The sequence below is a fragment of the Dasypus novemcinctus genome, chromosome 4 (genome assembly GCF_030445035.2).
Source record: "Dasypus novemcinctus isolate mDasNov1 chromosome 4, mDasNov1.1.hap2, whole genome shotgun sequence".
Taxonomy (NCBI): Eukaryota; Metazoa; Chordata; class Mammalia; order Cingulata; family Dasypodidae; genus Dasypus; species Dasypus novemcinctus.
In genome coordinates, this window is record NC_080676.1 from 69,397,631 (window position 1) to 69,425,242 (window position 27,612).

General features: G+C 37.5%; 1 protein-coding gene across 4 annotated transcripts in view; it reads left to right on the plus strand.

The window, feature by feature from the left end:
* The window catches only part of OPA1 (OPA1 mitochondrial dynamin like GTPase), a 101,109-nt gene extending 88,932 nt beyond the window's left edge, over positions 1–12,177 (plus strand). For all 4 annotated transcript variants that reach the window (XM_058295545.2, XM_058295547.1, XM_058295546.1 and 1 more), the window contains 2 exons: positions 6,452–6,521; positions 8,865–12,177. In XM_058295545.2, coding sequence (XP_058151528.1) covers positions 6,452–6,516 — 65 coding nt within the window. In that variant the 3' untranslated portion in view covers positions 6,517–6,521; positions 8,865–12,177. The remainder of the gene's footprint in view (positions 1–6,451; positions 6,522–8,864) is intronic.
* The last annotated feature ends 15,435 nt before the right edge of the window (positions 12,178–27,612 follow it).

Genomic DNA, 27,612 nt, shown 5'->3' on the forward strand with positions numbered 1-27,612 from the left:
ATGGCATGCCTTATCAAAATCAGATAAAATAACTGTCCCCTTTGATTATTAGAGGTATAGATCCAAGGATTCCTAGCCTTTCTTCATCAAACACTCCTTTCATTATTGTGTATTTCAGTAAAGTCCTTGTTTTAGAAGATTTTATCTTACAATAAATATACTTTTATTTCTAATAAGCCTAAATAAGTAGTTGTTAAGAGAGTAGATATAATCCTAGCCCAAAGCAAAGATTTCCATTTGGATTTTTGAAACAATGAAAGTAACCCAAGGAGCCCTAGAAGTCTGGAACCCCAGCTTTGAAAATATTGTTCCAGTCTCAGATATTTTCCCAGAACATATGCATTCTTTCTGTAACAAACAGAAGTATCTTATTTGTCTTCATTAATGATTCTGTATAAAAATAATCGTGCCTTATTCCTAGGGGGCAAAAAGAACAGGCACGAGACTCCGAAGATAAGTGCTAGATTTAACTATGTACCTCTGGCTCTATTTCTGGTTTTTCCTTTTATCAAATGTAAATGGTATACCACTTACTGTAAAACGTGCTAAACCTAGTATCTGACTGTAGTTTTGAGAATCTTGAATCTAGTTTCTTGCTCATCTGTTTTTTTCATTTCCTTGTTTTCCCATGCTCTAGATGATTCCCTTAAATACTGAACTTTATCTAAATGGCATATATAGATAGTTGTTTAATGAAAAGCAAACATTTACAGGAACAACATATATTCAGAACAAAAAGCATTCCTTTAATTTCCAGTCCTTTAATGAACAGCTTTTTATAACAAAATCTCATCTACAAGGTGTCCTAAAACTTGGTACAAAGTGCTTATGCAGTATAATAGTTCTGTTAAGATACATTTGGATCTTTGGGTATGTGGTGTGCTTAATGTACACTATGTTAGTAAATTTGCAGTTTGTTTTTTCATCCTTTTTTTAAAACATCAAAAAGCTGTAAAAGGTTTTCTCAGTGCATGTGATAGTGCTTTATGTGTGGTTCTTTGTTCCTGTTCTAAACTGTTATTAACCACTGAAGTGAACCTTCTCCCGGGTTTGGCCTTTTGGTGTTCAGAGTGTATTCAAAACCTAATTACAGATTAGTCTATATCTGAGACTTTTAGAGCATGTATCAGAAGACTCAAAAAGAAAATGAGAGTAGCATTATCATTTCATGTGGAGATAAAGAGACCCAAACCATGAATGGGCTTGCCAAGTTATCTGAATAAAAAAAAAAAGAAGAAGAAGAAAAGAAAAAAGAGAAGGAACTTCATTCACTGAGACTGATGGTTTATGAGTTGGGGATTATGGGAATATTCATGACTCAATCAAGAAGCACAATGAATTCATGTTTGAAATAGCTCATCTTTTAAGTAAACATTTGACAAATAAAAAGTAGCCTCAATATTCACTGCATGTAGGACTGGCTACTTTAGTGTAACAGAAATAGCAGTTTGTTAATCACCTCTTTAGCTAATTTATCAAGTAAATCACAAATTGTATAAGAATTTTCTAGTTACACATATTTAATGCAAATATTTAATAATAAAAGGGGGTTTGCTTTATAGTTAGCCATGCTCATCTACATACATATTTGTGTGGAAGAGTAATTTTAGTGCTAAAATAGGTATATAAGATTTTGGAATTTGAAAACATTGTAATACTGGGACATCAGATTGGAAAGATTGGACAGTAGAAAGGTTTAGTTCCAAAAATTCAACTTCATTTTTCTATCAGTAACTCAGTTTTCTGTGTAGCCAGATGGCAAGACAGTTTAGAAACTCATACCAAAATTTAAAATCAATAACACAAATATGGGAAATAATACTATTTATTTTTTATGTAGCTTCCTTGTGAAGCATGAAATCAGAATTTAGTGCCTAAATCTGCAAGTTTATATGTAAAAATCAACATTTTGTTTTTGATTATATACAATAATTATGTTGAATTTTCATTTTTCCACAGGTATTGTATTGTAAAACCTGAGTATTCTCTGTGCCATGTTGTTTATCTGTTCCAGGTGTGATCCACCGGCTTTCCTTGCTCTTCCTTGTCTGTGTATACCCACATCCTATTCCCAGGCTTGGTCCTGGCTTCTTTCCTCTTTAACACTGGCATAACAGAAACTTAAGTGCTTTTACCTTCTTGATGACCCACATCCCTTATTGTCTGCCATAGTTTTTGGAACTTCAGTTCATTTATTTAATATTGTTATGCATGTAAAATTAGTCCAGCATTGTTCTGGACACTGAAGATAGTAGACCTTTTTGTCCAATTTAGCATTCTTACATTGTGCTCCAAGGGTTTTTCCAAATGCATATAGATCTGACCTCTTTAAGAGCTAATAATATTCATAAAAATATAATAGTGTATTATATATTTTTGGTCACCCCTAGGCATAGGACAGTTTAGAAGGTGCTTAAATAACTGTTCTCTTCCCTGATTCTTACCGAAATATGTCTTATTCCACCTAAAATGTAATGCTTACAATAAATATACTTGAACTAATAGCATTGGATTTGGTATCATTTAGAGTCAATGTGTTTTTCTGAGTCAGGGGATATAGATTCCGTCCTGTCTCTGCTATCAGCTGTATAATACATGGACAAGGCTCATACTCTGGGCTTTAATATTCTCATCTTTACCAATGATAACTGCAGTGTTGTATAAGGACCAGATAAAATGTGGAATTTGAAATCATCCTAAATTTCATGATTAGTACTAAGGAATTAGTATGCAGTTGTGAGTAAGCAATGGATGCTTCTCAAAGGCAGGATAACAGGTGCCTTGAATAAGTGAAGGAAGGAAAGACTAAAAGAAAAAAAGAATATATTTTTAACATTAAAAAGACAAATGTCTTACAATTCTTTTTTCTCTTAATTAACATCTGTCTCCCTTTTTTTCCTATTAACTTTTTGTAACTTACTTGAGTGACCTTTGAAGTTTCAGGGCATGGTAATGCTGTGTTCTTATATTCTAATTGTAAATATTTTGCTTTACAACATAGGTTTTTAGGGGAATTTGGCAATTTTTTACTACATGGTTTTCATATCAAAGGTTAATTGAATAGTTCTTTTGCTTCTGTTTACGTGAAAATTGCTTGTCCCTAATTTTAAAAGAACTTGATTTTCATTCAGACCCCATAGAGTTAAACAGCTGCAACAGAGTGACTCTTGGTCTCTTTCAGTACAAATAGACCTTCTCTGAAGGGTTTCTTGTGAGTGATGCTACTGTACCACCCTCCCACGGATAGTGTCCAGCTGAGGATGGAGGTCATTGACAGGGCCAAAGGGTAGATAGAGCAGGCCCAACAGCTGCCTGCTTATACTTAGATTGTGTATCAAATAGAATCACATGTCCTTTCTTCCTACAGTGCAGCTTTCCCAAGTAGAAATATTTCTCAGTGAAATATGTTGAGTAGCTACTTAAGCTCTAAATGTGTGTTGTAGATTTCCGTATGTTGTGCTCTTTAAGCTAGGTGATTTTTTAAAGACTGCATCCATTTCCAGTATTTTGTAATTCTATGGGTCAATTTAGAAAACATTTTCTCCTACTCTTTCCCCTTTTTAAAAATTCTTTAAATGAACTACAACTTATATGGACCTCTAAATATTCACTGAAAAGTAAATATTTTGTTCCTGCAATTTTAAAATTAAGAATGTAACTTATTCTTGAAAAATAAATATGTTCGTTGGTTTTACTGCAGGTTGAAAAATAGAAGTCTACCTACCAAAAAATACAGGCTAAACTTCCATGAGATGGGTTGAGATTTTTTTTGTTGTTTCTTGAGGTTAATTTTATTTTAGGGACTTAATGCTACCCTTGTGTTATCTATTATCATATATTCTCAAGTAGATTAAAACACTAGGTTTCTTCTCATCTTTTGTTTTAGTCTCAGTCTAATATCAGGAATTAAAAGTGTTAAATTACTGGAAAAACAATATGAAAGTATTATGTCCTTTATATGCACACATGGTAGGCTTTTTTAAATATACTTTTTTGTTTTAATTTTTAAGGATACTTAGGTAGCATAAATGTTACATTAAAAATGTAGGAGATTCCCATATGCCCCACTCCCTATCCCTCCCACATTTTCCCACATTGACAACATCATGGTAGGCTATGTTGAGTTCCAGCAATCCTAATTAAAAATTCCTAACAAGGATAATCTTTGTATTGGGTATTCATCACTAATGCTGTCTTCAATTGCAGATTATTTTCTCTGGTTTTTAATATAGCGCTATGAATTTTCAAAAATTAACATATCCCTGTAACCAACACACAAGTCGAGGGGGAAAAAAAGGCATTATTAGCACTCCTGAAGTCTGCTTCAAGACCCATTCTAGTTACTGTCCTCACCTCACCAACCCAACAAGGGCAACCACCATCCTGATTTTTAAGTTCAGAGATCAGTTTTGCCTACTTTTTACTTTATATAAATGGAATTAAATTATATGTATTTTTTGGCATCTGGCTTCATTAGGTCAGTATTATATATGAGATTCTACACAAAATAAATGCTGTATATTTTATGGATGTGTTAGTTATCTATTGATATGTAAATAGTTACCCTAAAACTTAGGGCTTTAAAATAATAACCTTCATTATCTCACAGTTTCAGTGGGTTGGGAATTCAGAAGCAGCTTAGCTAGGTGATTATTATGAGTTTACAATCAAAATGTTGCCCAGGGCTGCAGTCATCTGCAGGTTTGACTGGCATTGAAGGATCCCCTTCCAGAACAGCTCTCTCATATGGCTGTTGGCAGAAGGCTCAGTTCTTTACCATGGATCTCTGTGTAAGGCTGTTTGAGTGTCCTCATAACATGACAGCTGGCTCTTCTATAGTATGACACAAGCCTGTTTTTACTAACTTTCAGAAAAGTGTGAGTTTGATCCTTTTTTTTCAGTTTACTAGTTCTGGAGCAATTATATGAGTTATACTTTCTTTAAGGTAATCTGGATATTGATCTTGATAAATTTCTCTTTTCTTTGACTTCAGGGTTGTTTCATATATCAGTATTGTATATGCTTTCTTTTCTCTTTTAACTGGTTGTTCCTCTGATGGTATGACATCTTAGTTGCTTTGGTCTTCGTGTTTTAAAAGTCTTGTTTTTGTGTTGCTTTCTTCCTTGTCCATCTCTTGACTCATAGTTGTCTTATCAGTAGATAAATACGTCCTTATAAATTTTTTTTCAAACAAAACTAGAAAGTAACTCAGGTTGCAGAAGGCTAGAAGTCCAGAATCAAAGCATCAACATGGCTCTGCTTTCTGTTCCAAGTCTGTAACATTCTATAGCTAACTTGCTACAGTCTTGAGGTGCCTTGACTTGCTTCTCAGCCTCTCATCACATGGCAGACTCTCTCTTGTCAGATTATTTACTTTTAAGTTTAAGAGTTACAAATATTGAGTATCAAATGCATCTTAGAAATATCACTGTTTTATAAATCTAAGGTATAATGTTTTGTAGTTTTGCCTTTAGATCGCTAGCTTGAATGATTCATTTCACTTTGATAGTTCCCACTGATAACGTTAAATACTGTTAAAAAGGCAATCATTTGTCATCTTGTTTAGTATAACCTTTATTTTAAAATAAGTGCATGATTGAATTAGCAATGAAGTAATATACTACATTGAGGCTATTCCATTTTTAATATTAGGAGATTAATATGTACTGTGAATTGTTTACATTTGTGAAGGAAATCTTTATATTTCAGAAAGAAATTATAGATTTTATTTGAAAGTCTATAAACATAAAAACCTAAAACCAATTCAGATAATGATATTCTGCATTCAGTGGCTCTGTGTTTTCTTCAGTTACAGCTGGAATAGTACATTTTTGGTTATAAAGTATTATTATTGTTCTACTCATGTTTGTTGCAGTTGTTTTCCAATTCTTTTGCCTTTTATTTTTGTTTGTGCCATATTTTCATGTAAATAACATTTTAATTTAGTTATATTGCTTCATATTTTCCTTTGCCATTCCTCCCATTACTTAAAATTGTTTAGAAAATGATTTCCCAGTCTAAGGCCAGTTAAATACTCATATTTTCTTCTAAACTTTTAAAATAGGTTCATTGTGTGGCATTTTCTTTTGTTCCCAACATTGCTCACTTCTGAGTACTTGGTTGGGCTTTAGAGAATCTGTGAACTCCTTAAAATTCTATACACAATTTAAAATGTTTGTATATAGGCGCTTTTCTGTGTAAGTCCATAGCTTTTATTAGATTTTCTCAAAGGGGTCTGTGACATACCTCTCCTTCCCTACTCCCTTCCAAATAAATGGCCAAGACCTTTTTCATCTAGACTTTATTTGGATATAAGGTAGAATAGTCAGACTCATTTTTTCCCAAATAAACAGACACCTCAGGCCATTTATTAATTACATTCTATGATGCAATACCTTTGAAAAACAAATTTGTTTTTATTAAACTAATGTAACTTTTTTTACCTTCACAGAGAAGGTTAGAGAAATTCAAGAAAAACTTGATGCTTTCATTGAAGCCCTTCATCAGGAGAAATAAATTGAGTGAGTAAAAATTCTCTTGCTGCATTGGTACTGAATCAATGCAAAATTTCTATTTTAAGCTTCTCTTAACAAATAGTTTATTTAAAATGTGTTTTAATAGTTTATCATTCAACTTGACTATATCCTGCTTGCACCTCATAATGTAATAATTATAATGGCATGAATCTCTCAAAATAGATTCTTAATTCCATATGTATAATATTCCTTAAATAATTTGTCTGCCTTCTGGCTGAACGAAAAATAACCTCCAGAACTCATTTTGAACAGGTGCCACATTAGGTAATGAAAAAACTAAGCTATTTCATAATATGCAGGTGGCTCATATTTTTTGCATGTAAAGAATTGAACTACTCATATTTTAATCTTAGAGGTAGGAAATTTTATAGACATCATCTTTTTTTCTCCTCGCTGTTCATACATAATGGATTATTATGTGTATGTTAAATATTCGACTTGGGAAGCTGGGAAATTTTTTATGTATTTAGGTTCACTGAAACCTTTTTAATAATTGTTTTCAATCTTATTAATCTTAATTTATCATTCTTATTTTCTATGACTGTGAACAGAATACCTATGAATTGTCAGATGATCTGTTTTGTACCCTGCAAATCCATTTAAAAGAATAAATATGACAAAAATACTAGTCTTTCATTTTGACCATTTTATAGAAGCTACTAGGCCTATCAAGGGAAAATAGTACCCTAGGCTAACTTGAGAGAAAATAAATTTATTTCTCAGTAATAGCTTTAACATGTGTGGCATTCCTCCACCTGATAATTTTGGGGTTTTTTTAAGTAGTTTTCACTAACTGTAATTCTAATACTTGTAGACAATGTTAATACCCAACACGGCCATACACAGATTTTTTTTTTTTCAAATATACTTAAATTACACAAATGTCACATAAAAAATAGAGGGGATTCCCATATGCCCCACTCTGCACACCTCCCACATTAACAACATCCTTCATTAGTGAGGTACAGTCATTGCAACTGATGAACACATTTTGGAGCATTGCCACTAAGTGTGATTAAAGTTTACATTGTAGTTTACACTCTTTCTCACCCAATTCTGTAGGTTATGGCAAGATATATAATGGCCTGCATCTGTCATTGCAGAGCCATTCAGGACAATTCCCAAGGCCCAAAAACACCCCCACGTTACACCTGTTTTTCCCTCTCCCTATCCCTAGAACCTCCACTGGCCACTGCCTCCACATGAATGATATCATTTCTTCCATTGCTAAGATCACAATAAGTCTATAGCAGACCAGTAAGTTTACTTTAGTCCATAGTTCATTCCCCAATCCTGAGGACTCTGAGATGATGATGTCCACTCTACTTCTAATTGAGAGGGGGCCACGATCCCATGGGGCCAGTAGATGGGACTCCCTTGCTTGTAGTTGTAGACTCTCTCAGTTCCTTGGTATGGTAGTTGTCTATCATCCCCTCCATGTTAGTTGTCCTGGGTGAGACCAGGGAACTGGAGAGTAGATGTTACAACTCTGTTGAGATTCAGTGCCCAGCTGGTACAAGGACAGCCCAAAGATTCAAATTTCTTGGACGTACACCTACCAACTCTAGTACCAATTATAGATTCATATAGAAAGAAGAACCATGTGTAGGGAACCCACAGCTGAATCCGACTCTGTCACTCTGGGGGACATAAATTCCAAATTAGGGCCCACTGACAAGGCACCAAACTCCAGAGCTACCTGCCCAGACTATAGTGTCTGGATGTCTCCCGAGCCCTCAGAAGCCCCGCTCTTTGGGGTAGTATCTACTTTGGCAGTCAAAGAGATCCTGCTCAGGTGTGCATAAACATAACCTCTGGAGTGACCTCCCAACTCACTTTGAAGTCTCTTAGCCATATAAACTCATTTGTCTTTACCTTTCCCCCTTTTGGTCAAGGTCTTTTTTCAGTTGCACTGTTAGTTGGTACTTGGTAGTAATCCCTCAGTGCCAGGGAGGTTCATCCCTGGGAGTCATGTCCCATGCTGGGGGAAGGTAGTATATTTATATGCTGAGTTCAGCTTAGAGATAGGTCACATTTGAGCAACAAGGAGGCTCCCCGGAGGCAACTCTTAGGCACCAGATTCTTTTTAATATTATAGGTTTTCTTATAAGAAATTATTTCCCTTAATTTCATGATTCATGCATCATGTTTGATAAAATCAACCTAATATTGTTGTGACAGGTGATATTTTAAATGATGATGATAAAACTAGCAAATTTAGGTGAGGTGAACGTCAATGTTTTTATGATTGTGCGTTAATGAAGTTTTTTCAGAAATTTTGCATTAGTCTCCCCAGATCTAAATTTATCAAATGCTTTTATTTTTCAGAATTCTACTCATAATATAATCATCTTTACATATACCTGAAGAAAGAAAACTCCTCCAAAGTCTTTTATCCTGCCCCCAACCCCACCCCCCCTCCCTTTTTTTTCTTGCCATGCCATATTTCTAAACATACAATAAAGTCATGGGATAAAAATGATTTATGCTTCTTAGAGGCACTTTACCAACAGTTGCCCTTCGAATGGAAGAACAGAGAAGAACAGTGGAAATGACATTAACATCCTATGTTAGTGAAGTAACAAATGGGGATAATATAAGTGGCATGGCCATTGAGTTCAATTTTTGAGGATAAGAAACTTGCTCTCCTGCTTATGTCCTTTGTTGTGACACTGTTTCAACTAATTCATTTACTCCTGTTACCTGATGTCAGTTATTTTCTTTTCCAGAAAAATAATACTAGGTGTTTTGAAATAAACATGCGTCAATTATTTTTAAAACTATCAACTGTATATAAAATGATGATAACCTGCTAAGTTGTTGTCTGTTTCTGCAGTGTTCTATATCCAGAAACTCTTTGAACATGATAATTCAAGTTATATTCCCCACATGAAAGAAAACTGGTTAACAGAGGAACCCTTATTCAAATAGGTTAAATTTCAACTATAACAATTCAGTGTACATTCAGAAAAAAAATTTCAGCTTTTCACTAATGTTACAGATTTGCCTTAGAACTAAGTAGCAGTTTGCCTATTTGATCCAGTTGGTATTTTGTACTCTCTGTCTCTGTTTGAAGTTAATTCCTTTTGGATGTTGTATACTTAAGTTAGGCTGTCTGTTAACAGTATTTTCTTCCTTTTGACAGAGCCATTGGATTATGGTACAGGATAGAGAAGATTAAGGATAATCAGTTGAGTAATTTCATTTTGATTAATTTCAAACATTTCAGCTAGGCATCAGAAAAGACTTTCTTTCATAAGACTATATTTTAAATAGAAATTATTTAAACAATTACAATAATGTTTATCCTCCCCTCCTAGCTGAATGTTTAATGAAAAATGTGAAGTTTAATTCATTGTCCTTCAATTACAATAATGTCCTCACATCATTCTCATGTGTTTTATATAAATTTTTTTTTTATCAGCTGAAGGACTTTAAAGCAAAGGAATATGCCATTTTGACCTAAAATGTTTTTCTCATTTAACTCTGCTTTCTGGCCTTTTCATTAAGCCTGTATTAGTCTAATAAAAATCCCATCATGTGACAGTTTTTATTTTGCAGTTTACGAAATGCTCCTTTGCTTGGAATTGTTTTGGGGTAACAGTTCCATTGCTGCCACTGCCATTAAAAAAAAATCCACACCCCCCTTTTTTTTTTTTAACATCAATATGTTCTTATTTGTCATCTTTTGAGATCTGACTTGTAATATGCAAGGTTGGAGGCTATCAAGATATTTCAGAAATCAGCAGTTCAAATCAACTCAATAAATATTTGTTTTATACTGTTTGACAAGAAAAGCAGATCCAAAGTAGCTAGTAAAAGTATTGTTATTTGGTATATGAGTAGTCAAGAACATTTCATGTTTCTTTTAGGTCTAAGGACAGTGGTTAACAGAAAGGGAGTAGATCTCCCTAAAGTTCTGTGTAAAGATTAGGAAAAGCCCTCACTGGTTAAATCACACTAACCAGTGCTAGCTGGTAGATAAACCCCCACACTGAAGCAGACATTAAGCAATGTTAATATATGTTTTTGTGGTTGTAAAACCCAACCATTTTATAGCTACACATCTATTTCTAAAGAAAAAAAAAAAAGGTCCATATTTATTTTTGAGAACTGTGGACTCGGAAAAAATGCCCTCAGCTGTGTTTCTACAGATTTCTCTCAAGCAAAAGATAGATTGAAGTAAGTCAGTGCTTTTATCAATTCCCTTTATATAAATTTTAAAAGCCGAGGGATGGGGGGAATGTGTATTTCTTTGAGGCGATCAGTACTGTGATATAAGTATATAAATAGATATTAAAACTCCATATAAGAATCCAGACAGACATCCTCCCAACCGCCTCAGTATTCATAGATTTTTTTCTTTTTAGCAGATCTCATACTAAGCATGATTTTCTCTTGAAAGCTAAGTATTTATTAAATGTAGATGTTATTGAGAGACAAAATAAAATTCAGATGGTGAACAGTAAACCCTGTGTCATGTCTATAGTTCAAAAGTTAGCAATAATTCACATTAAAACAAATACTTCACAGAAGTTAAAATCTAATATATCAGGAATCATTCATTTTTCATGTCAGAATTTGTAAAAAAAAAAAAAAAGAGTGAAAAGAATTCTGTGTGGAAGACTGATTATGTTCAAAGTTTACTTGGTCAGAGTATCAATTTTTAAAAATCAGGATACAATACACAATAGGAATCAAGCAGTTTTTGCTGCTGAACAGTTGAACCAGCTAAACTGTATAGTTCAGGTGAGACAATCAGCTTTTCTTAGTAGTTTAATTATATTCTCTCCTTTTTGTGTTATCTCAGTTTTCCAGGCATTACTCCAACAAACTCTTTACCACAAATAATTTAGCATCCAAAATCTAGATGAGTTGTATAAAAATGAGTAAGGAACATTGTAGAGAAGAGTGCTTCCTAATCTTACAACTTTGGAATTTATATACAATAAGATTCAGAGTATAGGTTTAAAAGATAAATTCCTTAACTAGTTAACTTTAAATTTATTTATTTTAGGTGTATTTATCAGAGAGTAAGTAAGGTATTTTAGCTTTCTAATAAAGGGGATCAAAACTGGTTTTTATCACAATTCGTAAAGCTTGTATATGCTGTGGTTTCAGATACTTTAGCAATACGAAACTATACTTAACAATGTGCTTACCTTTTGAACATCATGACTGTGTTGTTTAAAGTATTTAAAACTTAACTTGTTTTCACTTATGCATAGTAAATGACCTTTGTATTATTTTTTTAAATTGCCATACTACATGTCGCTGTTATTGCAACTTATATTTTGATAGTGCTTGATCTAAGGTTATTTGTGTAGATTAGTAATTAATATATATTTAAATCTCATTAGAATTCTGTTATTGAAGAACATCTTTGAAATATTTTTCTGCTTTAATGAGGGGGAGAGAGAGACCTGTGTACATAGGGTCATTATGACCCCACAGTATAACCAAAATCATGTTCTAACAAGCCTCTTAAAATGGCTTTTTTCTGAATGCTTGAATTTCACATACCTTGCATTTCACAGTTGTAAACCATGGTCAACCAATGCTTTTTGTTCATGTCTTGATATTTGTCAGAACATTTTGCTATTTCCTTTGTTAAAATATATTAAAAAGTTTTCTAATTGCACTTTGCTGCCATGGTCATCATTTTCATTACTGCTAACATGCTTAGTTATACATGAAGTCATAGCTGATGTCTTAGAGCTGGAAAGAACCTTAAAGATCACTTAATTCCAACCACGACCTGATTATATTAGCCAGTTACTCGGGTTTTTTAATTCTGCCCAGAACTGTGCTCATAATGGATACTTATTAAGTATATGTTGATTGTTAGATGTGTAAAGTACAGCAAAGGGTAAATGTTACTTCTCCGGGATTTAAACAGTTGGCGGAAGTCAAAACTGGGAAACTACTCAGTCATAATTTCTTCAATATATAGTTGTGAGTAAATGTCAAGAGACAGTCTTTGAATTATTTTAGAAGGTATATAGTCAAGAACATGTTTGAATTGTAACAGCATTTATTTCACTAACCAGTGCTAACAGACCAATTCTAGTGCATCTGAAAATAGTTTTATTTCAAATTAAGTTTTCATCCTTTGTGCAACTCAAGTTCAAATCTTCATGTGTCAAAGTTTGAAGAGTTTAGTTAATGAAGATTTAATAGAGCAATTTCTCCATCTTCTAACTCAGTTGAAGAATTACTATCTTTATCAAAGCGAAATAGCTGCCATGGGCTTGTAAATAAGCAAATGCATTATTTAATTATATTAAAATTGTGTTTTAAAATAAACATGCCCAATTGTTATATTATTTTCTGCATATATTAGACTAGCTTGAGAGATGAGGGAAACTTACAGATTAAGAAAAGTAATACAAAAATTATTCAAAATGGAAGAGTAGGACAATATCAGGAAAGTTTAAATGTGGGTGATCTTTAGCCTGAACAAGACAGTTTTATAATGCTAGAGTAAGAAAAGCTTGCATTGTAAGATTAGGTTAAGTATGTATCATGAAATGACAGTTGAGTTACTAGCTTGAAAATCTGAGTGTATACAAGATCCCTCTTTGGAAGACTTGTTAATTATGGTCACATTCTGTATGATCCATGTAAGATTCATTGGGGACCAAATCACTGACAAGAAGGTAACTGCTACTTTAAAAAAATTTTTTTTTAGTGTACATTTGTTAAAATTAATCAACACACACTGAAGCATTGCTACTAACCATGGTCTATAGTTTACGTAACACTTTGCACCGCACAACTTTATAGGTTTTGACAAAATGTATAATATGTAACCGTCTGGAACTATCTTGAAGTTAATTGTAGACACTCATTTTAGGGGATCAGTGTTGTCCATCATCATTTTATTATTTGTCCTGGGTGAGTCCAATGAACTGGAAAGTAGATGTTGGCTGCAACTCTGGTGAGATTCAGGACTCAACCAGCACATGAGCAGACTGAAGATTTAAGTCTCTGGGACATAAATTTAATGGGCATAATGCTATTTATAGGTTGAAATAAAAGGAGCAGAAGAACCATATGTAGGGCAATTATAAATGAGTCTAACTCTGTTACATGGGGGAGATTGGTTAATATATTCCAAGGTAAGGCCCACCAATAGGATATCAATTTCCTGGGGTTGTCTTCGTTGCCTATAGTGTCTAGATGTCCCCTAGATTTCCTCAGGAACACCCCTGTTTGAGGCACTGTTTACTGTGGTGGTCAGTGAGATCCTCCTGAGACGTGCCCCATAAGCTTAACCTCTGGAATGACCTCCCAGCTCACTTTGAAATCTCTTAGGCATAACAACTCATTTGTATTTAATATTTCACACATTTGATCAAGGTCTTTTTTGAAATTCATTGCTAGTTGTCATTTGGTAATAATCCCTCGGTGCCAGGAAGTCCTTTGCGCAGGGAAAAGCAGTGAGCCAATATGCTAAGTTAGTCTGAGAGGCCACATTTGGGTAACAAGGAAGTTTTCAGGAGGTAACACTTAGGCAATATATATTACTAAGCTAAATTTCAGTTTTACAGGGAAAAGGTTCATAAGTACAAGCATTAATATCAAGGTCCTTGCATATTGGTCTGTCCTTTTTCACTAGGCACTACCGATGTGCTCCAGAGATTCTTGCCACTCTATTGAGAATGCAGCAGGACTCCCCAAGATGGAAATTCAGTATTTTGTTGGTTATTGTGTGGGTCACCTTCCACTGAGATAACACCCCATGAACACATGAACACACTCTTATTCCATAGAGGCATGGCCCGGGTGCATCCTTGCCCACACATCCCCCCACCACTGACACCCTGCACCACTGACCCTCCCCTGCCATAACTGACTTCTCTGTAATCCAAAACCCCCAAAAACATTTTTAAAAAAAAGTTTTTTCTTGCGTTGTGCCTTTACTCACTCACTGTAAGATCTGTTATCTTTTACATACGTCTACAGTTTCTTCTGTATGCTCCCTCATTGCCTTAATTATTTTCACTTTATTTTCAAAGAAGCTTTAGGTTACAGAAAAGTCATCAAAACTTTAGGGGATTCCCATATACCCCATCCCCTTCCTCTCACATTTTCCCATATTAATAACATCTTACATGAGTATGGTAAGTTTGTTAGAATTGATGAACACATATTGAAACATTGCTAATAACTATGGCCAATAGTTGACATGGTTTACACTTTGCACTATTCAATTTTATAGGTTTTGACAAAATGTATAATGGCATATATCCATCATTGCAAAATTATGCAGAACAATTCCAATGCCCTAAAATGCCCTATGTTCCACCTATTCTTCCCTCTTCCTCCCCTTGGAACCTATGGTAACTAAGTTTCAGTTTTTCAAGAATAAGTTTCAAGTTTCATGCATTAATATTGAAGGCTTGGCATACTGGTCTGCTTTCTTTAATGAGGCACTGCCTATGTACTGGAGAGATTCTTACTGATCTATTTGAGAATGTAGCAGGACTCCCAGGGATGGGAGTTTGATATTTTGTTGTTTATTTTGTGGGTTTCTACACACTGACAAGATGAACACATTCATATTCTATTGAAGCGTGCCCCACTTGCACCCTTGCCCACGTCTCTCTCCACCACCAACACCCAGCACCAGTGACCTTTGCCTGCCATATTTGCCAAAACAACATTCCCACAACTAGTTTCAACCACAGACCTACAAATTCCCAGAGTTCACCTGCTCCTTTCTCCAACTGTCAGTTCAGTTCCATGGGTAGTCCAATCCGCCCCCCCCCACCACCACTCACCTTCACATTCTAGCACTGTTGACCCCACTCACATCTCTACACCACAATCACCTCCATCCACTGCCAAACTGCCGCCTTCCATTTATCATAGGTTCTGCCCAGATTGAGCACTGGTTCCCCACACTCTACTCCCTTTCTGTTTCCTGATAACCTATCTTCTAGACTCTACTTCTGAGTCTACTCAATATGCTTAGCTCATATCAGTGAGGTCATGGAGTATTTGTCCTTTAGTGATTGGCTTACCTCACTCAATGTCAGGTCTTTAAGACCCATCCATGTTGTTGTGTGTGTCAAATACTTCATTCCTTCTTACAGATGAGTAATATTCAATTGTCTATATGTTTTACTTATCCATTCATCTGTTGATGGACACTTGCGTTGCTTCTAACTTTGGCAGTAGTGAATAATGCTGCTATGAACATTGGTGTGTGTGGTAAAAGATTCTTGTTATTATTTGGCCTGTCTTCCTGCCTCCTTCCTTCCTCCCTCCCTCTTTTTTTTTTTTTTTTTTTTTTAACACAGGTGTAGCCTAGTTCCCATCCAAGTATTTAAAAAGATTCTAAAAAAATTTTTGAGAAAACCTTAGGCCACAGGCACCACTTAAGACAACAGAGGTATATCTTATGGCTATGTTAAGAACACAAGTTATATCCTTACTGTTCAAGGCAGAATGTTAATTCTGCTGCTAACTTTTGTAATAACTAAATCACATACAACAACATGGAATTCAGAATTTTATCTCATGTCAGAAAATGTGGTCACAGTTTACTGCTGAAGGCCTGTGAGACTTAGCTCTAAAATTTGAGAGATTATGTAGGGAATAGGTTAATTCCATCTTCTTGCTTTATTAAAATTTATCTGAGAATTAGCCCAAATCATCAAAAAGCAATATGGTATGGACCACTTACCTACCTCTATCTAATTTTATGCCTCTGGGTTTCACAGACAAATACTTGAAGAAAATGTTTGAAGAAAACACATAGGGTCTTTTACTGAAGTATATTAAATGTTTCTGTTATACTTAATGTTTATTAAGGTTGCCTGCTCAAAACGAATTTGTATACTGCTGTCCTTCTGACAATGAGAATTCTATAACTTAACCTATTCAGCTTCCAGAAACTGCTGAAAATAACTTACCTCTCACCTGAAGGAAGGAACCTACCCTTTTCTCTGCTCACTTGTGTCCCATTTTTGTGTCCCATTTTTGGTTTAATCTATTTTCCATACATTCTTAGCACAAGTGTAATCATGCATCATTAACAAAATGCAACGCTATTTCTCCTTTAAGAAGTATATTTGGCTGGAGGGCTTAAGTTGAAAGTTCTCACACTTGCCATCAAAGATGCTCAAGGTGTGTACAGCTAATCCTCCAGCATGCCTAATGCATATAATTTGGTTCTGCAAGCAATTAATTTGTATATAGTAAAAAACAGAAATCGCCTTGCCAATACGTCAAGAACGTAGTGCACACCTAGTGGCAATAGTGTACTTTGGCCGCCTCCACTTCCATGAACAACACTATCAGGAGAAAAGAAGTGTTTGGACTATGTTGGGATGCAGGTGGATGCCTAAGTTTGCAGCCATTTCCAGGAATTCTCATGAAGGGCCCGTCATAAAGGTCTTTTTTTTTTTTTTTTTCCGTCATAAAGGTCTTAACAGAACTCAGAAGACTACCAAAAAAATGTACCCTAACTGACCAGTAGCATTTTGAGTTCCATCTAGAACCCCCACCCCTCATTCCTTTTTAATGGTCAGTGTTTCATCTCACTGAGGCTTGGTCTCATGAAACTTTTTTGGGTTTTGTTTTAAATTTTGATGTTAAGAAGAGAACTTGAATCTAGAGCAAAGGAAGCAGTAAGTCTTGTGTTTTGCATATATTATCACATTGTGGCAGTATTATCTCCATTTTATAGATGAGGAAATAGGCTCAGAGAAGTTTTAAGTGACTTGCCCAAGATCATTCTAGTGAGTAGCAAAGTCCGAATTTAAAAACAAGTCTGTGATCATAAGTTGTGCTCACTCCAAAACATACTCCGGACTAAAAATGAAAAATGAACTTAATTTTTGAAATTAGCAGTACATTAGGGCACACAATCGATACACCTAGAAAGTGCAAAATGAGCTAGTTTTGCAAAAATGGCCCAGGATGGTTTCCCTAAATATATGAAGTTGTTGCAGCGCAAGAAGGGAATTACAGAGATGTGACACCTTCGGAAGCTCTAGGGGACAAGATGATATTGAGATTCAGGATGTTCTAACACCAGGTCTTAAGTCTTAAAAGTAAAATTAATCACTTTGCTATGGTTATAATCATGATTGTGAATTTGTAATTTCATTAACGTCAAAAGTGCTGTATTCTGTTACTATAGCCATTGAGTGAGGCATTTGGAACTCAGTGTGCGCCCGTTGGTGTGCTTCACCAGCTGTGTACTCTGTGATTGGCTGGTCTTTTGATGTGCAGATACTACAAGTTGGTCACAAACTTGCCTACAATGGTCCCGTTCTGGTTCATGTGAAAATCAACATCCTTTTTTGTATTACCAGTTGACAGGATGCTACAATACTATTAGCATTTGCAAAGAGTGTGCTCTCTCCAAGGGTGTAACCACACATCGTGTGCTGCTCAGTTTGTGTTTCTCTATTATGTTAGAGACACAAAGAAGCTGAAGGCTGGCAAAGGCCTGTCAAATCTTGTAATGTAGCGCTCGACCCCCAAACTCCACTTGGCCTCAGAGCATCTCTTGTTCCCTGTCCCACCCCTTTCTCTGAATGGGCTCTGAGGTAGGTAAATGAATTCAGCGGCATGGTAGGCGGGGGATTCCTTTCTGACCTCATTCCTGTACCATTTGTTTGCAGGCTTGTAGGGGGAAAGGAGGACATTTTGGAATCCTTTGTGTCAAATAATTTTCTTGCAGGTTGGGGAGTTAATGGTAACTTTGTCTGAAGCCAGTGGAGCAGAAAGCATCCACGGATGAGGCGTGGCATGCTCAGCCTCCTCAGAAGTACAAGATGAGAATGTGGAAACGGGGAAATAGTTGAGCAGATGGATATGCGGCACGTTTGCATGTTCAACATCTGGGTGTGGGAAGATTAAATCTTTTCAACTATATATGCATAGTGTTCTTCCTTTTAAAAAGGTTTTTTTTTCCTTTCTGAATCACCATAGCTTTTGAACAGATGCCTATAGTTTGGCTAATCTTTTATACAACCAGTTACTTATACATTCTGAAATATTTTTAAAGCCTGCAATGACCTGGCTGCTACATAAAAGCATCATGTAATTTCTAGGAAAGTTATACCGTTTGTTACCCTTGGATTTACAGTTTTAGAATGGTTATAGCTCCTGTTTGGCAAAAGAAAACAGGTAAGGAAAAGGAAGGGTCCCAAAGAAAAGAAGCAATTTGCTCAGTTACTGGTAGAGCTAGAACCGGTCTCCTGACTCAGGCAAGTACTGTTTCTATTCCATTAAGATTTAGATCAGGTGCCAAAAACTCAAATGCCTCCAGAACTAGCTATTTTGTAAAATAAATTGGGAAACTGGATATTCATGTGAAATCCCCATTTTTTAATGTTAGCAGCTAATTTTAAAAATCTTAAAAACTTGTGTGAGCAAAGAGAAACCTCTTAATAGCATGCTGCCCACTCATGGGTCATCATTTGAAACTTCAGTTTTAAACTATAGCTTTCTGTTCATCCCTGGCCTCAATAGATTTGGGCGATAATACTAAAAGCCTTCTGAAAATAACCTGATTTCTGATCATTCTTAAAGGTGCACAGGTTATTATTTTTTTAGTTGCTTTAGTTTCATTTATTGTGAGGCTGGGCTGGAGGGAAATTCTTACTTATTAAATGACTACTATATTCCAGACACTTTAAATACATTGCCTTACATATTCTTACAACTCCCTGTGATAGGAATAATCTTCATTTATCCAGCCGATCAACGCTAGTTCAGAGAGGTTGCCTGAGCTATTGGCTAGTTGGCAAAGCTTCTATGGTATCCCACAAAGGTTTGACTGTAGAGCCTAGAAAAAAGATCAGGTCCACTGTGGGTTAGCAGTGTTCTAACAGCTCCTTGCCCCCTCCCTTTCAACTATCCAAAGACGGCAATTCCTTGTCAGGTCATGAGCTGGTTTGCAAAACAAAGTGTATGTATTCATTTAAAAAAGACATGTAGATGCAGTACTTTCAGCACAATGCATAGGTCAGTGTTATGTGAAATCCCTTGGTGAATACAACAAACATACTTTATAAATAGCCTTTTGTTCTAAATGTCAAAACTTTTCAAATTCTGAAAGTCACACCAGAGATTTTTAGCAGTGATGATGGCATTTCCCACGCCAATTTTATACATTTTAAGTGAATCCTGAATGGCAAGACAATATTTTGGTTTTCAGGTTTTCTAAAAGAGAGGTAGTACAGAAATCTTAGTCATTATTAGTATTTGCTGCACACCTTAAATAAAATCGTCTCACTAACTGAATGATGCTTTACCTTAGAGGAGAGTCAGTTGTCTGTTAAGCATGTGAGGTAGAGTGCACCTATGAGTTTCTGCCCCCGATTAAACTTGGCATCTAAAACTGATCTCCCCAAACCATCTCTACTATTGCAAAGGGAAAAGGGCTCCTTGTCCAGGTAAATCAGACATTTTCTAGATTACATTCTATTTTAAGTGAAGAGCATTTCAGGAGTTTCCTCCAAACCCAGGTACAAAGTGTTTTTTTCTCAAATCCTTTTAACTAACAACAGCTAACGTTTATGGAGTTATCGTGTTTCAGGCACTGTTCTAGAACTTTACACTGTATTGACTCAAATCTCACAACGACCTTGTAAAATAGGTATTATTATCACCATTATACAGATGAAAGAAACAAACAAAAAAGGAGCCTTTGAGTTGCTTAACTTGCCAGAGTTTGCTTAGCTTAAAAGTGACAAACCTGGGATTTCCACTGGAAATGTGCTTCTGGAACCTGTGCTCTTAATGACTGTGCTATACTATAAACTGCTTCTCAACTGTAAATGGCTTATGCTGCCCAGAAGAAGGCATGAAGAAAGTCAGAGAAGTTTGAGAAGTTATATGTACATAAGAGAAGAGCTTCTAGTTTAGAAGCTGTAGAGAAGAGCTTCTAGTTTCCCAAGAATGTTTACAAATACAAGCAGGTTTGCCGGCTCATTGGCACACCTCACGAAGCCCACGTCCTTCAGAACTAGGCAACGGTCCTGGAAGAGCCATCTTCACCCAAACATACTCAGAGTTTGAAAAAAATAAAAATTTTTAATGACAGAATGGCTTAGTGAAGCAGTAAAAATTATTGATTTTATTAAATCTCAACCCTTAAGTATATGTCTTTTTAACACTTGTGTGACAAACTGGGAGTTCACAAAAACCACGTTGCATACCAAAGTCTGATGGCCATCTTGAGGAAAAAGCACTTGTGCAATGCTTGATATGTGACCTAAACCAGCCACTTTCTTCAAGGAACACCATTTTACCTAAAAGAATAACTGACTGACAATCTCTGGTAATTCAGGTATATGGCAGACACTTTCTCAAGAATAAACAAAGTAAGCCTGCCATTTCAAGGGAAACAACTCTTCCATAGTTGTTGCCAATGATAAAATTTATGCTTTTAAGTGAAAATGAGAATTTCTAAATCTTCCTGCTGTCATCATGAGCTTGCCCACTTCTCAACACTAAGGAAAAGACTTTTCTAATGAGATGAGTGATGATATTAATGAATGTGATGTTGTGATATTGTAAAATGAAATGTGTCATCATCAGGGAACCAATATTTTCCAAATGGACAGTACCTGGTGTTACCAAATCAGGCATGGTTAAAGATCCTTTCAAAGTGCAAAACAGACTAATGGACGTTAAGTCACAGGGTATGAAAAGGTCATTGATCAAGTTTCAGATTCCACGTTACAACTACCCTCTGTCAAGTTTAGTGTGGTATGAAACAAGTTCCACAATTACCTGAAAAGGCTATTCTATTCTCTTCTCACTTCTAATTACAAAATTCTGCAAGGCCAGATTTTCTTCATATAGTTCAGCCAAAACAATATATCACAATAGGTAGAATGCAGAAATAAGATATGAGAATCCAGCTGTCTCTATCAGGCCAGACATTACAGAGAATTACAAAAACGAAAAGCAAAGCCACCCTTATCCCTACATTATTTTCTTTCTCATAGGAAGTGTTGTTTACATTACTGTGTTTGGCTTATTATGTTGAAATAAATTAATGAGTAAATGTTTTAAGTATTTGTTTTAATAAACATCAATAGATATAAGCTACAAACAAATGCTCTTTGGGGTGCTCAATAATTTTTAAGAGTTTAAAAAATTTGAATATTAACCGCTTCATATTTTGAGGCTTTGGGTAGAATCAGACCCTTGATTTAAAACATCTGAAGCACTGCACTCGCCATGAGAATTATCTCTTGATTTCTTAACCTAAATTCAGCATATATATATATATATATATATATATATATATAATATATTTAAATCAATTTTATGATACATATTAGTAAAGCATACAATCCATCCAAAGTGTACAATCACTGATATTTGACATAATCACTTAATTGTGCATTCATCACTTTAATCATTATTAGGGCATTTTCATTATTTCAATAATAAAATAATAATAATAAACAAAAAACAGACAAACAAAAAATTCTTCACCTCTCAATCTCTCTTTCCTTCCCCTGCTATACATAGTTGCTCTTTCTGGCTATTCTTCTATATTTATTGAGATATATATATTTGCATATTATACAATCCATCCAAAGTAACAATCAATGACTTGTAGTATAATCACAATGTTGTGCATTCATCAGCAAAAAAGTTTTAGAACAATTTCATTACTCCAAAAAGAAAAACTCCACATGCTCTAGCAATCACCTTTAAAACAGTGTTAAGTGCCATAAGGTAATCTAGCAAATGTTTGTGATCTCTGGTGTATGAGTTGCATGTTTGAATCGGTTGTGCCTCTCCACCAGTAGCCTAAGGACACCAGTAGCATCCTTGTCACTACATCTTGCCTGATTCATGACTGCATTCTGCTCTGTTGGCCACTCCCTCTTTGAAATACTTGTTTCCCTTGTCTTCTATTACAACATACACTTCTAATTTTCCTCCTACCGATCTGTCTTATGTCTCCTTGGCCGGCTTTTCATCCTCTACTCATAAGTAAATGTTGGAATTCCTCAGAGCTCTGTCCTGGCCTTCTTCCAATCTATATTCTCTCCCTAGATTTCATCCACTCCCATAGCTTCAACTATTAGTTGCTTGTCAATGATTCTCAGTGCCTATTAAACATTATCATCTGCATTTCTTGAAGGTATCTTCTATCTGAACTCTTTGTCGTCATCCTCAATCTGGTCTCATTCCACTCTGCTTTATTTCAGTAAGTGATAATATCATTCACCTTTTGCTCATGCTAAAAACTAGGAGTCATACTTGACTCTTTCCCTCCTTCAATGTTCACAGATAATCATACACCAGGACCAATCAGTTGTACCCCTGAGGATCTTTTAAATCCATCCATTCCTCTCTGTCCCCACTATCACCATTCTTGCCCTAGCTATAATCTCCTGTAGAGCCTTTTAACTCATTTCTTTCTTGCTCCCCTCCAACCTTTCTCTAAACTGCAGTCAGATGATTTTTAAAAGCACACATGACTGTGTTAAGACCCTCTGCACCAACTGGCACTATCCTTATGATAAAGTCCCAAATCACCAACAAGGCTTTCCGGGACCTGGTGAGATCTGTCCCAGTCTTCTCCAGCCTCACAGCACACCACTCGAGACCTGTCTCCCTTGTGCCTCAGTCACATGAACTTTCAGGTCTTGAAATATACTCTTTATGACCCTGGACTTTTGCACATTCTCTTCTCAACCCCCAAAGACCTCATTTATCTAGCTAACTGCTATTTATTTTCAGGGTTCATCTCAAGCATTACTTCCTTTGGGAGATTTTCTCTGATCTAGTCCTCAACTAAGATTAGTTTAGTTCTTGATGTGTACCACGGCCCCCTAAACTTCACCTTCCTAATACATTTCACATCTGTAATTACTTATTCAGTGTCCATCCTTCCCATTTAGACTGTGGATTCAGAGAGATGAGACACTCCATCTGATTTTCCCACAATACAAAGCCTGACACAGTAAATTAATCAAATGAATGAATGAAAGGAAGAATTAATGAATATCTCTGTGTGTCTGAGGTATAAAGGATCTTAGAGACCCAATCCCTGTACAAAAATATGGCAAAAATAAATTGCTGAAGAGCATGTCAAAGCTATATTTCTGCAGCACTGATCCCAGAACTAAAGACTTCCAGGTCTCCTGACTTCTAGTACAATTTTCTTTCCAGGATGATATGTTGGTGAAGACCTTGGGCTGTACACTAGACAAAACTGGGTTAAAATCCTGGCACTACTACTTGCTAGCTGCAGGGTATCAGAAAAATTCTTCTCTAAGTCTTAAGTTTCCTCATCTGGTAAAAATGTGTATGTATGTAGTTACCTCACAGGGTTTTTAAGGCTAAAATAAGATATTTAAAGCACTTTCAAAAGGTCTAACATACAGTGAGTGTTCAAAGCTGCAAGTTATTATTATGATATCATGTTGGTTTAAATTAAAAACCCAATCAATACTTGTTTCCCAACCAGGGATAGGAATGGCATCAGAAACCTAGGTGGATAGCCTGCCCCTCTCCTGCAGCCTCTACCTCTTACTCTGAGACACAAATGCCATTAGTCCTCCAGTGATGTTTCCGTCTTTCCTGGGCTGAGCACAGCGTTACCCGGTCCCTGACGCCCCGTGCTTCCCAGGACCCACCTGAAGGCTGGAGCTGCCAAGGCCATCTCTCCCCTGTGGATTCACTGCGGCTCCAAGTGATGGGCTCACGCTGGGCACTGAGGCACTTGGTCTCAAGGAGCGAATGATCCGGGTCACACTCCATCTAGCTCTCTCGCATCTGTGATGTTCAGGACAGGCCCAAGGGTGGCCTGTGTGCTGCTGACTCAATGGGCTCCACTTAGAAATTCTGAAACCATTTAGAAGGGCAGAAGTATTTTTTCTTGAGACTATGCAGAGAATCTATTTTTAAGCTATTTTTAAACACAACTTAATGAAACTCATATGTAGTACAGGTCTATTAGGAATGACTTTTAAAAATTATTTATTGTGTGTGTGTTGTACAGTCCTATGAAGAATGGCATTTTTATTGCAGCACGCACTGTTCTGTTTGTCTGAGGATCCACAGTTGCTAGAGATATCTCAGATCTCAGTATCAGAGAAAATGATGTTTCCCTGAACTACTGGGATGCTTTTACTATCTTTCTCCTTTTTCTATGGCTACTAGGAAGCCCAAAGCTAAATGTTTCATCTATCCTTGCCCTCTGATATCTTCCAGGTCCCTGCATTGATTTCATTTTGCTACCTTTTCTTCCATTTATCTTTGATGTATTCAAATGAAATTTTGTGGGTATTTCCAAAAATCTGCTTCAAATCCTTTTATGAAATGCAGTAATGGGTAAACATATAAGCATATACAGATATGCTAATAGTAAGTTTGTTCTCCTCTGTGTCCCAAAATCAACTTCTTTCTAAGCTGCAGGTTGCATGTCTCTAACTTTATTATTTCCTTTAGTTCATCCACAGTCTAGTGGTGTGGATTAGCAATAGGAAGCAACAGGGCAATGCCCTCTGAAAATCTATTCCCCTATCCAACCTAAATCAAGGTTGATAAGCCAGCAGGGACCCAGAAGAGGAGAAGCAGGAAAGCAGAGACCGCGAGCCCTGTGGGTAGGAGGTGGACTGCCCCCCCGGCCCCAGCTTCGGGATAGGATCTGCTTCTCTAATGAAAGGGCTGTGCTCTCCACTGGATTATAAGAATATTCATGACCCTCAAAGTTCAGCAGGTGAGGATAAGCCATCCCTACTCATCCTTTGGGCAAATAGTCCAGAAAGCCGAGGTTGCCAGGATGAGAAAGGAACAGTGGGAGTGGGAGCTTTTCCCCCTCTTCTCTTGGTCCCCAACCCCCTTTTATTTTCAGAGGAGGGCAGGGTGGGGGGCACTCGTCCTGAGGTGAAGCATGGACTGTGTCTTTCATTTCTAAAGAGCAGGCAGCGAGGCCGAGGCAGAAGTCTCGTGACATGACTTGAGACACAAAATGGTATCTTAGCATCGAAGACCCCCTTTGACAACAGGAAGAAAAGCCCTTTTCTTCCCAGCCCAGATTAGGCGAGGCGGGAATTCTCCGGAACATGTGTGCATTGTTTCGTGGAGGGCAGCTAGGCTGGCCTGGGGCTCCCCTCCCAAAGTCAACCCAAGGAAGCTTGTCCCCGTGTAATTAAAAGGGAAGGGGAACAGCAGGAGGCCTTGTTCCGTGGCTGCCCACCAAAGTGGGGTCCCCGGAGGACCGTGTGGCCCAGGAAATTGGCTAAATTAATGGTTGTGGAGGCTGAGTGTGTGGGCCCCGGAGGCTGACAGGGCAGGGAAGGGAGTCTTGTTAGGGCCTTTCTCATAAAATGGGAAAAAGAAATAAATACTCTCAAAGAGCAAGTGTGTCTAAGCCCCGGGCTGCCTAACTGGGAAGCGAGGCCTGCCCCGGGGACGCGGCAGGCCAGGTCAGCTCCTCTGAGAAAGCAGCGCCTCAAGGCCCCGTTTCCAGGCCTTGGTTTGTCCAGCTGACGCAGGCGGGCCCCTTGCTTTCTCCAGCTGACAGCAAGGCTGCGAGTGAGGAGGTCACAGGTCACGGCCCCTGCCGAGGCCTTGGAGCTCACAAAGGGGGAGCAGTGGCTTCCCCTGGCAACGTGCGTTTCTGGAAAGAGCTCTCTTGTATTTGTCAAGAGTAAAGTGCCTCACTCAGAAACACCAGCCTGCAGGCTAACATATTTGACATTTATAGAGTTTAACCCATTTCCCTCCCTTATGAAAAAGGAACATTTCTAGTTTCCATTTCCTGAAAACTTCAGGTGAAACGTGGGAATTTAATGCCTCATTTTCCCCAACTCCCTTTTCTCCAGATCTTGCAGGTTGAGTTTACAGAGGACGTTAGACAACCGTAAGCAGCAGTCTGAAAATGCGTGACTTGTCTCCCCAGCAGACACCCTGGGTCTGCGTGGGGAAGAGAATAGTGAAAACAGCCATAAAGCCAAGGCTCGTTTTCCAGGACCCCACCTGTTCTGCCTAAGGCCAGGGCACAGGCAAGCCCAGGACGCAGGGTTTTCTGGAAAGGGATGAATCTAAGTCAATATTGCAAAGTAGACATGGCTCCTTTGGCTCCGCAAATATTGGACCAAAGACTTGAGTTCTGCACTGCTGTTGACAGTTACGAGATGGTGGCATTGTTGTCTTTGTTACCATCAAGTGCAGCTCGGAGGAGGCCGGCCCAACACCCTGTGTACACAGGGGATGGTGCGCTCCGAGGCCCGCATGTTTGCTCTGCCAACAGGCACCAGCGGCCGGCCCTCGAACATTCCCCCTCTCCCATGGTTACAGCCAGGGGTGTTTGAAACTCATCACTCACCCCTGCACGCCCCAGGGGGCTGCCACACACAGTGTCTAAGGCACGTGACTTAGGGGGTTCTCTTTTGGTTTGTTTTTAAAAACAGTTTTATTGAAGTGGAATGAATGCATGTCATGTGCACAGTTTGATGATGTTTCTCTTGTACAGAGAAACAGAGCACCGCCAGCTCCACGAGCTCACTTGTGCTCCCTCGCAGGCACTACCTCTTGCAAGTCACTGCCCCGACTGCTGACATGGGTTGGCTTCCCCGTGTTATAATCACCCTGATGTTCAAATGACCTTGGTTTTGGAAGCCAGTGTGATGTGTGTGTCCAGCAGGGCATGGTTTCAAGTACCACCAGACGCGGGCCAGTCTCGGCTCTGCCTCTAACTTGCGCTGGCAAGGAGGGTTGCCTACGAGAAAGGACAGAGCTGATCTTTGTGTCTCTTGCCCTTCTAGTTCCAACATCTAGTCCCTGGCTCTGTTATCCAGGCTATAGCAGGGAAGAGGCAATCGGGCCTGACCACGTCTGGATTGCATCTATGAGCCACCTCGACGCACAAGCTCAGGAGTACGTTTCCAGGGAGGCATCTGCTGCCCTCCCAAGGGGCCTTGCCTAGCACCCACCATCCAGAAGCATCGCCAGGCAGGTTAGTTCAGGGCTCCTTCCACGCCACTGGAAGGCATCTGACCCACCGCAGGCCTGCATGGGACCCATACTCCTGTCTCAAAACCATCTCCAGCAGGTTTAGAGAAGGAGACTG